The sequence below is a fragment of the Thunnus thynnus genome, chromosome 8 (assembly GCF_963924715.1).
Source record: "Thunnus thynnus chromosome 8, fThuThy2.1, whole genome shotgun sequence".
Lineage (NCBI taxonomy): Eukaryota > Metazoa > Chordata > Actinopteri > Scombriformes > Scombridae > Thunnus > Thunnus thynnus.
Window position 1 is genome coordinate 5,327,810 of NC_089524.1, and position 12,014 is coordinate 5,339,823.

The 12,014-nt window shown below is 40.0% G+C and overlaps 1 protein-coding gene across 3 annotated transcripts in view; it reads left to right on the forward strand.

Moving 5' to 3' along the window:
* The window catches only part of LOC137187357 (carboxyl-terminal PDZ ligand of neuronal nitric oxide synthase protein-like), a 188,356-nt gene that overhangs the window by 133,908 nt on the left and 42,434 nt on the right, over positions 1 to 12,014 (forward strand). For all 3 annotated transcript variants that reach the window (XM_067596193.1, XM_067596194.1, XM_067596195.1), the window contains one exon: positions 4,034 to 4,195. In XM_067596193.1, coding sequence (XP_067452294.1) covers positions 4,034 to 4,195 — 162 coding nt within the window. The remainder of the gene's footprint in view (positions 1 to 4,033; positions 4,196 to 12,014) is intronic.

Genomic DNA, 12,014 nt, shown 5'->3' on the forward strand with positions numbered 1-12,014 from the left:
GGACCCAAGAAAGTGCAGTGTTGAGTGTGAAGTTGTTTGGATGAGCGGCTCTTGAGAAATATATAAAAATACCTCATAAACAACAATGATTTTGCTTCTTCTTCTTCCTGTGGAGTCAGCGAGCAGAAATATTGACAGCGCCACTCTGCCGTTGCAACCCACACTGTGGTCAGAGATGGGATTACATCCGTACTGATAAGAACTAGCATATAGAATGAATTGAAAAGGTTTAGAGAGTTGAAGCTCTATTCCTGTTCCTCACAAGCAGGAACTTTGTATGTATGTTCAAGATATAGTGCAGGATGTCTCATGCAAGTTTTGAACGGGCACTACAGTTCATCCGATCAACTGCTAGTCTTCAGATATCAACTAGTCTTCAGATATTCTGTGTGTGAGGTTTTTAGGGAGCATTGGTAAATTGTAGTACCAATGAGACCTCTGCATGAGAGATTTAGGTTTATTGAGAAATCGGCACATTTTGAACTGGCACTACACTAGTAGGCTAAAAGAGGCAAAAAGCAGTGTAGAGCTGCCAGGTTCAGTGTTGACTCTCAGTGGCTTTGGTACTGTGGGTGACCCTTTTATATTACGAGCAGCCATTTGCTTTAATGTTTTCAGTGTTTCTTTCAAATATTGCTTAATGGAGTTATTTTTCTCCTTCATCTTTGGTGCTAAATGCTAACTGTACTACCCAGAAATCGAAGATCCACCCTGTTAAAGGTACTAATGCGTTTCTACCTGGATATTCTACTGATAGTGATGCTGGATGTTATGTTTGCAATAGCAGTTGTGCTTTTATTGAATGTTTTAGGTTAAATCAGTAATCGGTTGTATTAAATAGTAAAGCAGACGTGTTTTTTATGGAACAATGTTGGATATTACTACTCAAATGTATTTTATGGTGGGATGGATTTCTTTTCCATCTGTGTTGTATCTCACTCTGCTGCTGCTGACAGTCTATTTATGTCTGTCTTCTTTTTCCATTTCTCTATAATTGAGAATATTTCCTGTGTCGACAGTGCTTGAATGAAAAGCACGCCATCCTTTCTCCCCTCGGTTTGAGTGCTGAATCATCTTATTCACATTTCTAGTTACCGAACCTGCACTGTTTGCCTGACAAGGCTCGCAGTTTCAAAGCTACCTCAGCAGTCCTGTTTAGCATCCTACTTAGCAGGCTGAGTGTCATTTCAGGTGTTTGTGAGTTGCTCCAATGGAAAAAAATGTTGAATAATGTGTCTATTTTAAAGATGCACTTCAAGAGAAAGTGAGCCTGTTGTATGAGGTCTTACATGTTTTTCAGCAGTATCTGCCAACAAATTCTCTCTCGCTCTTTTATATTCGTACACACACACTCACACATGCTCTTTCCCTCTCACACAGACAAACACACAGCTACTAGAGACTTCTGCCTTGCCGTTCATTACGTGAAGGCACCAAACAACCTGTCAACGCGGATAATTTCCTCTCATTAACCTAAAAGATCCCGCTCAGACAGGCCATCAATCATACGTCCCTCTCATGGAGAGTGTCGCTGGGTCTGCCTGTGTGCACACATCACTGTCTGCGTGTCACCAGAAGGCGCTTAAGGAGAGACAGATGGTGAAGTGTGCTGGCGTGGATTCCTTAAGGCGGGTTCAGGTTCAATTTAATCAGGTGTCGACTTGTTTGCCGACCCCTTCTTGCATCGCAGCTACAGTCACTTTGAAGCGCCTTCCCCTGTTATTTATGTAACATAGTTTGGATTCAGTCAGCGACTTAATTGTTCACTTGGCAGCCATGCGACGGTTTTCAGGCGTGCTTGATATCCAGCAACCAGTCGCCGTGGATCTGACTGATGTAAGATAGAGGAAACAGAAAAGCAGAGATGACAGCAGAAACCGAGAAGCTCACACCGCATAGGCAATGATGTATATCATGACTTGTTAAATTAATTAGCTGTATACAATCTATATTAATAACCAGCTAGCTCTCTGTCTTTCCTGTTGTTGCATCAACTGAGACGGCGCTTGTCAGATTGCTTTGATATTAATCTTGCATCACAAGGTAAACTCTGTTTCACATGCATGATAGAATAGCAAACAAAAAAAAAAAAACAACACATTATTTTATTCAACTTTATTGCCTCCATCCACATTCAATGTCTGACATGCACTGCATACAGAGCTGCACAGATCTTACATGCAGCACGTTGCTCCAGATATGATAGATTTAGTAATGAAAGGATTCTGTAATCTGTGAAGTCTTACCCGAGCGCCTCTTCTAAATGTGGGCAGGTGCAACATGACCCGAGAGATGACCTCAACTTGCGTCAGTCACTTGCTAGACGGCATTTGGGCAAAACATGTTTTTGAGATTCACACTATCCCCCCAAGTCCCACCCCTTTCCTTTCTAGCGCCCTGACAGTAAACAAGCATGATCCCTCACTGGCTTCTCAACATTGAACACTGCCAAATGTATTTCATAGGATTCTTGACAAAGGGATGCACTGCTGGCAGGTATTGAATTTAGGTCTCAGCGCTGGTAGCAGAGTGTTTTTTTTGTTCTCTACACCAGCTGTGCACCTTGCAGAAAGAGGCAGTAGGTTCAGTTTGGTTGAGGCGGGGGGATGAGGGTTAAAGGGGGATAGAAGAGGAGAAACCTGGAGAGTTATAGGCAGGAAGACACTCAGCTTCTTTTTCTTGAGATCTAACCCATGCTGGGAACAGCTTTCGAGCATATCCTAGGGAAAACAGGCAAACTTTCCTTCTAAACACGCTCCGGGGATCAAGCACACTTCCTCAGCCCAGGACTGTTCAGGGTGATCCAGGAAAATCCAGCCAATTCTTTTTTACTACTGCTAATCTCTTTAGGTTAGGTAGTTTGTCCAGAAACTGGATTAGGTTTAATTACTACCTCCTTTTCACTGTCACTCCTCCCTGCTCTCCTCCATGCTGCTTTTGTCAGTTTTTCCCTTCTCCCCGGCTCACAGGTGTGTGTATCATTTATCTCCTCTCCTACACCACTACTCCCCTCCCTTTCCTTCCAGGACGTAAAGGGCTATGCTGCTCTTTTTTTCCTCATCGCCTTTCTGCCACAACGGTCCAGACATATGCTAGTCTAGTCTTGTTTTATAGGCCAGTTAAAGTGCACTCACTGTAGTCTTGTAGCCACAGAACAATGGCAGGAAGAAGAAGATAAAAACATTTGATTGTCCGCTTTAGAACTAGTTCTTCTTCTTCAGATGTTGCTAGATTGGATCTCCTCATTACCATCAAATACCAAGCGGTGCTGATGTGTCGTAGCCTAATTGTGAGTAAGGTGCTATATCTGCGTAACAATGAAATATTCTTGACTGGTTGAACGGCGGAGAGTGCACGATGTGTGACTGGCTGCCAAAGCCTTGAAACAATTAGGATGCTTGATGGCGTTAGATAGAGGAGAGATGAGTCCCAAACCTCATTATTGTTGGATCGGAGCATTGCAATGCAGTGTTGATCTGCATTCAAAGCACATGCTTATTCCACGCTGCTGCGACTAATCAACAAATCCACATTTCAAATTCAGATTCTTGTTTTGATGATGACTTGTTCTCTAAGGCATTTTATTGATGCTATTGCTTGTCCTGATTATATTTATTCGTTCAACATGTAATTTCTTTTGGGGTTGTTTTCTATGTATTTGCATTTGAACTTTTGCAAATTGATATAGTAGTTTCCAGTAGTTGTTTTTATATGTTTTACTTAAACTCAGATGTACGGTTGATCAATTTCATCTTCCTTTAATATGATAGATTATATTGTATTGTGCTTAAGTATTTAATTCAAGGCAGTGATAAACTTGCCAAACCTTGTAATGTTTTATATAATGGTCCAAAATATTGATTTGCAGGCTTTAACACCTTGATATGAATTGATAATTAACAGTCAAATCTTCTTTATTTCTCTATCCTGTTGGAGACATTTTCTGGCTACTTGGCAAGCATATGTCTGAATTGTTTTAGGCCACTTAAATATCAACTTCATCTCTCTCTCTCTCTATCTTTTCTGGTATCAGGCTTCAGAGGAGGCCTCCCTGCTGATGTCCAGCCCCAAGATGCTGCTCCCTGCATCGGGCACGCTCCCTCCAGGCGCCCCGCTGTCTGTCCACCATCAGATCCAACTGCTCCAGCAGCAGCTTCAGCAGCAACAGCAGCAGACACAAGTAGCTGTGGCACAGGTGAGTTTAACTAACACGCACAAATATAACTTTATTTGAAACTTTTCATCCAAAGACAGCTGGTTAGAAAACACTGAGGATTAGGGAATGCTACTTGATACTGGATATGTCCGCTGTCTTAAGTGTATTAACCAAGAAATGGCTAAGGGTATAGATTTAAGTTTAAACCATTAATTATAGTACCCTGGCGGCAGAGAATACATTGTTCAGATTAACGCACAGCTCTCAGTTAGTGATCTCATGATTGTGTAATTTAATAGCTAGAATGTAATGTTGCTGTAGGTGTTTCTCAGCTACAGCTGCTCCTAGATGTTGGGAGTAAGTAACTCAATAATCGATAAACACAAACTGTCCATTTAAAATGCATTGCCCTTAATTATATATGAACAGTCCTTCGATTGCTGGCCTTTGGCCATAATACAAGCAGGGTATTCCACTCTGAACCATGCAGTTTCAAAATACAGCACACTCTACAGAGGCAAACCCCATCTGCATTATTTTCCATTAACATCAAGGCTTGTCATGGATTCTCTCTTACATGACCGAGATCCACTATTATGTGAGTAATGGAACATGTTCTGTAGTGATAAAACTGCCTGCGTGTATTACATACTTTGCACATTCCATCTTTTTAATGAGACCGCAATCCGATACTTTCATTCAGTGTGATAGTCATTACCGTAACAAGCAATGCTTTAACCTTGAGCGTTTGTCGTCTTTGGAATTCGAGCTGCAACAATTTGTTGATTAATCAAGAAACAGAAAATGAATCCCCAACTATTTTGTCACTGTAAACAGAAGATCTTTGGATTTTGGACTGTTGGTCGGACAAAACAAGACATTTGAAGACATCATCTAATTGATGGTGAAAATGATTGTTAGTTGCAGCCCTATGTGGAGCTGTTGCAGTGGCTGTAATTACATGGCTGTCCTGTATGTTCTGCAGACAAAACGTCCTGAAGTCCGTTATGGCAACTGTTTTTGGCAATATTTGCAGGCATCTCTAAAAATGTATAAAAAGACAGAAAGCTGGCGAACTCAGGGATAATCACAGACCGGAGCTCCATCAATGAATCAATACAGAAAAGTATTAATTTGATTTATCCTCATCTGATTTACCCTTACTTTAACTGAATAATCTATACACTGATGGTAACATATTCAATATGTAATATGTAATAAAGAAATCAATCTCATCTTAATTAGAACAAGAGCAAACACTGACAGTAACAGACTCTAGACTCTGACTTTATAAATTATACTAGCTGTCAGTGAGATGTTTTCTACTCCAACTTTAAAAATTACAACATGAGATTCAAAGACGAAGCAGAAAAACAAATGACGCTCTTGGCTCATCCCAAATATTCCACTGATACCAGATGTGTGATCATCCCTGTGAACTTGCACAAGCTGTTGCAGCAACTCAGAAAACTATAATATATGTGGGATGATCACTTATAGATTTTCCTTTTGTGTCTTTTAAAAATTAAATATAGAAACACTCCATTAAAAATACGCAGTCATTTCAGGCTCTGGCCTCCTCAGTGTGATCTGTAGCATGAATTTGCTCTTGTCAACACAAAAAATTGAAATTCCTTGAACAGTGTGTGGCATAAAAAATCCAAATCCATGCTCTCAAGTAGATGGTTAAGAATAAAAATAAATATTTGCTGATACGTTATGAAAATACACAACACTGATTAGCACACTCGCTTCTCTCAGGATGTCTTGAAATCAACAATCAGTCTAATTCCACACAAATATGTTAAAATGAACACAGTACATGCAAACACATATTTACTGAATATTCAAATTTTATTTTTCCATCTGCCATCTGTACCCATTTATACAAGGTACATTGGTGGCTGGAGCCTACCCCAACAAAAAACAAACAAACAAACATTGTTATCTTTATTAAATGACATAATTAGCCATTGATGACTACACCGTCCAGCAATAAACATGTGTGGATCATCAACACAGTGGATAAGGAGATCGTCGCCCACCTGCAGTCCAATCTGGATTTGGAAAAAAAGCAGTTAGTACCGAGTGAACCCAGAATCAGACGTCAATCATCCAGCTTGAGTGGTTGCAATGTGAGAAATGACGAGCAACAGCAGTGGCTTCCAGTTTATGATCAACACATTCACACACACACACACACACACACGCATGCGCTTTGTCAGCCTATTTGCAAAAGGTCTAGAGACTCAAAACTGCAATTTCACATCCAAACACGCCCTCTTTCTCTTGCACACTCACACACACACTCCTGACCCAGAAGTGTCCCAGACGGTTACATACTGATGTTTCATGGCTTCCTGAGACGGACACAGGGGTCCTGATTAAACCGCCTGTTCTCACTGAACTCAGCCCTTCCCCTTTCTTGACCTGAGCGACGTCAGACAGACTGCTGCTACAACTTGACAGCTCACACATTCAGACTGAGCGTGCCCAGAAATAAACGCTATTAATTATACCTCGACGAAGCCAGAGGTCAGTGCCCGCTGGCGCAGACTCTGGTGTAGATTTTTAAATGAGTCAGAACTGCTTTGCCACATGAAAGCAGTTTTTTTCCACCTAATATGTGATATTTCAAATGAGTACGAGCTACCATGAAGTGGTTTTGTTTGACCTTGGCTCTGATGCCATTTATTGTTGCAAGGTTTTCCCAGTGGTCATCTCTGAGCTGCTGTAACAGTTACCTGCCACACAGCATCTAAATTAGTTCCCACTGAAGCTTCAGTTTGTTACTTCTCAGGCTTATTTGTCTACAGTGAGTCTGACTGTGTGTATGGCTGTTATTGTCGTCTTCCATCTCGGTCCGTAATAGTAGATTATTATTTAAAGTGAATCTGTCTGTGGTTCCCAACCAACGAGGCCACAAGATAAATCTGAAGCTTTAAAAGAATAATAGAACAATGTAAATGGAAAAAAGAAAATCACTTAAATCTTACTTTTACTTAAAGTTAATATTTAAAGTAGAGATATTACTGAAATCTTTACTTTTTTCATGTGAAATGCTGCATAGCTCTACCTCTGCAGGCCTCTGACAGTTATTCAAGTGAGAAGTTTAGAAGTTTAGAGCTCAGACTTAAAGCAGTGGTTTAAAACTGGTGTACAGGACATTTGTCTCCCCCTTCTGGCAGTGAGAGTAATTACAAAAACACTGTTTACATGTGCTCACGCCATAAGCTCCACTGTAGCCTGCTCTGTCACTACTGTTGCTGCTAGAAAACTGTGGATACATTGTTTTGAGCGTCACACAACCATGAAATGACTCGTTTCACTATCATAATTTGATCCATTCGGTCCGATAACACTTGGAAAGTCTAGAAGAGATGCACGATTAAATTCAAGTTAGCAGAGAGCTAACAGGAAGTTAGCTGCTCGGCCAGCAGAAGTCTCTAGTGTGCATGTTCAGCCTATAGAGCATGTGCAGTATGCATTCATTCATTATTTGGCAAGAGCTTGAATGTAACAGACATTCATTTATATGTAAAAGTTCCACACTGCAGGTTTAAGTCCAGTTTATCAAGCAAAAATACAAAACTTCATTGGTTCTTGCCTTTAAAAATGTGGAGTTGCTGCACTTCTTTGTCATGTCTCATTGTAGCTGAAACATCTTTGGTGCTGATCGGACAAAACAGAATATTTGAAGACGTCACTTGAGGCTCTGAGAACTTCTGATGTGCTTTTTCCACAATTTAATTGACAAAATCAATAACAAATATAATAATAACAGTAAGCATAAATAATAATGAATGATATTTTTGTGTTGTTTTTATGTTTTTGTTTTCCAAATCAAGTCACATTGGAATTGAATCAAACTAGAATGAATTTAAGGCACTTTATTTAATTTACAGCAGCTGCAGTTTGAACTGAGACCCTTCTCTTCACCATCACACACACACACACAGACACACACACACACACACACACACACACACACAGGCATCCAAACTTGAACAATTTTTACGCTGCAGGGTATTTTCAGTACCGCACCCACATCACATGTACTGAATCTCAATAGTATCACCCATCTTAATAGACCGATTGTTCATTCAAACGTTTTTGGCCGTTTGTGCACATAAAATATCTACGGTCAGACGAACTCCCTCTACAGGTAAGACTAAACCTGCCCGAGGCTACTTCTAACCAGCATTAATGAGGGAGAGATAAATCCAGCACTGAAGGTCAAACAGTAGAAAGTAATAAGCTGAGTAGTTCTGCACAGATAACACACAAAAGAAGAGAGGGATTACTCGGCTCACATACCGGTATAATGTACGAAAACGCGTGTGTGAACATCTTTATTTATGTGTGTTTTTTTATGTTATGAAGAGTTCCACAACTTGTTTCCCCATTCAAAACAAAAAGGCTTCCCCCTAGTGCTTTCGCCTCAGTTTCACACCAGAAGATGAAGTAGCAGTGATTTGTTTTCTCTTTGCTGGTTGAAAAGATTTCAGGAGCACAAAGTTAACCTACTTAGTCATGTTGAAGGTAGAGATACTTCTTGTTTTGTGATTTGATTATCTTAAACAACAGTCCCCAAAAGATTTTAGTCGTCAGGCTTCGGTGCATCTTCCCCCATGATAATGTGGTCAGACAATAACAAAACAACAACAAAACTGTGAACAACTGTGATTAACAAAACATAAAACCAGGGATGTTTTTTAAGGAATATAAATTCAGGCTCAGCAGCAGTAATTCATCTGTCTTGACTTAAAATGTCGGTTCACATAAAATTACAAAGAAATAAATAAATAAATCAAATCTACTGTTGAACAGGAGGCTCTGAAATGTGCTTTTATTTAATGGGACTACACACAGCAGAGAGCTTTTTAGAAAGAAAACACTTTTTTTTGTAGTAACCTTAGTGGTATCTGTTTATGCAGGTTTTACTCGGCCGGGGTTTGGAGATATTTATCTGTAAGAAAATAGGTTTTTGTTTTGCAACTACAACTATTAATCTGCAATGAAAATAATCGTCAGTTACAGACGTGTTTTCCTTCCGTAGCTGCTTTTGCAAAGCGATGACAGAAGTAATATGGTAGCATTTTTGTCGTTCCAACGTATTATGGAAGAAGGAATTACTTAAAGATATGAAGTAAAGATTATTTTCACTTGTTGTTCAGTCTGACCAGGCAACTGTAAAAATATTCTTTATTTTTACAGAGCCTGAGCAGAGGTCACAGTAAATGGAGGGGAAATTAGTGAGCTGGCCAGAGCTAATCACTGCTCACTTAGGGATGAGTGGAAGTGGAGATGTTTAATGAAGTCGGGGAAGTGAGGGAGCACACATCGACTGATCTGTTTCGAGATGGAGCTCAATCTGCAGATGCCGCTCCGTCGCCGCTTAATGAAATTTGACCTCTCTCTACGTCCTCCTCGTTCCTCGCTCAGTTTTCCTGCTTTCCCCTCCTTACATCTCCTGCTTTTGTTTAGCCCGAACTTCCTTCTTTTCCTTCCTCCCTTCCTCCTTTCATCCTGTTTTTGTTCCTCACAGTTTCCTCTCTTCAACCCTCCTTTCTTTATTCCCTTCCTCCTACCACCTACGCTTTCCTACTTCTTTTTTTTTTCCCCTTTTTGATTCATCAGTTTGTCCATTTCCCTCTCAGTTTTCACACTTCATTGCTCCCTTCACTCTCCCTTTTTTGTGGTTCCCTCTCGTTTCATCAAGTGCTCTCTCGCCGTCTCACCCACGTTACATGTGTTAAGTACATTTCTAATGGTTTCCTTATCATTACGCCAGCAAAATCATCACTTCCCCTTTTCGTCTCTTTCCCTCACGAAAAACGAGATAAAAACAGAGACGAACCAGTGTCGGAGGGGTTTCAAATACTTCCACATCAAAGAGACGTGGCGTGGGCAGGCTGCATAGTAATCCTGTGTGAAGAGTACATCCTCAACAACCAACCCTGTGGAGTCACAGCGAACAACCAACAGACGTAATCCCCTTACACCACCGATGGGAGAGTCACTGTTTTTCAATCTTGTCTGAAAAGGAAAAAGGGTATCATTCAAACAGTCTTATCTTCCAGTTTCTACAGTTCTACATTTTTATAAGATTAGGAGGTAATCCACAAGGTCTTGGTGTTTTTTTTATGTTTGGCACTTCAAATTGCTTTTTGCTGTAGTGGTTTTGCAGAGTACTATCCAGTGATAACAGGTTACAGTGTCATCTTTTTTCTGGATTCTGTAAGTGCTGGCTTTCATCGTTCATTCTAACTACGTAGTTCCCTTTTAGTTTTTCTGCATTAAAAACAAACTGAACATACAAACCCAGATTCTGACAGCAAAACTTTACTAAATATAGGGCTGAAATGTGTAAAACTTAAAAGAAATGGTCGTTAAGGGGACGCATCATGCACATTTCCAGGTCTGTATTTTTATTCTGGGGCTCTACTGGAATATCTTTGCATGATTTACAGTTCAAAAAACCTCACATATTTATCTTATACTGACTCTTTATGCAGCCTCTCAGTTCTTTAGCCTCCGTCTGAAACTTTGACTTATGTATGAGTCCAAAAATTCTCAGTAAAAAGTAGGATTTAAAGCTTTGCATAAAGAAGCTAAAAGTAATGTTTAGCAAAGTGTGATTCTTTGGTGCAGACTGCAGTGACTTGTAAGTATTGTAAAATAAACACTAAACTACACTGAATCAATCAATAGCAGGCACCTTGTCATGACTGGCTGTGCTTCATTTGGCCACGACTTGTTATATAGCAGCAACAAGTGGTGGAGATGCTGTTGTAAACTTAAATTTCATCGTTTTACGGCATGTACACAGAAAAGTGCTAAATACTATTTTGATTCAGCCACCGCAAACTGTGTGAAATATGTTCTTTATTGCATCATTTACGATGCTGCTGGTGCTCGTGTTTCGTAAGACCACCGTCATTCATCGCATACAGCGCTCGTATCCAAGGAAAGGTAATAAGATGTCGGATTCGTATTGTAAAGAACTGAAAGATGGAAGGAAACTAGGTGGCAAAATGTCAAACTGTTGTGAGAGAAGTAGTTTGGAAAATGAAAAGTGTCCCTGGGCACCGCTCTGTTCCAGGGGAAGAGTTTTGAACAAAGAAAGCAATAAAGAAGGCAGAGAAATGCTGCAGCCTAATTAGAGCTTTAAGGAGTCATTTCAGTCGCTTGAAGCTCCTTCAATATTGTGACGCTGTGATAAGAAGGAGAAGAAACAGCAGGTTTTCTACCAAGGGACCAACACAGTAAAACACAAGTCGTGCACCTTTTAATTGGCTCATTGTCTCTGTTCCGCTTTTAAGGAAGAGGCTGTAGTTTCTCACTTTAAGGAATATCGAAGTCATTGTTTCCAAACTGTGGCCTGAAAGTGGACTGTCTGGCAGTCGGGGATTATTATTCTGGACTTTCTTCCTTTACCTGCTGTAATCTGACACATTTTGAAGAGTTATTAGTTCATCTATTGATCCATTTCAGCTGAGACCTGTCATTAAACCTGTGCTACAACCAGTCTTCAAGAAAGATGATGTTCATGTGTATTATTATATAGCCAAGTTACGTTGCAACTGCATAAATCTGTTTATTAGGTCTAAAAATCTGTGCTATAGAGGAAAGAAATGATGTTCATCTCAATACAAATCTGTCAGCGCTGATTTACAACTCCATAGAAAATGAACCAGACAACGTGACGAATGGAATTTGTAATGAATCAGCATCAAAGGGGGTCTTCAGGGCATTGAGCGACATTTTTACATCAGAATTAACTACCACAGAAATCGAGCAATGGGAGAAATAATACTTTCATTAATATATTATGTATTGCAATATGTTCTCAATA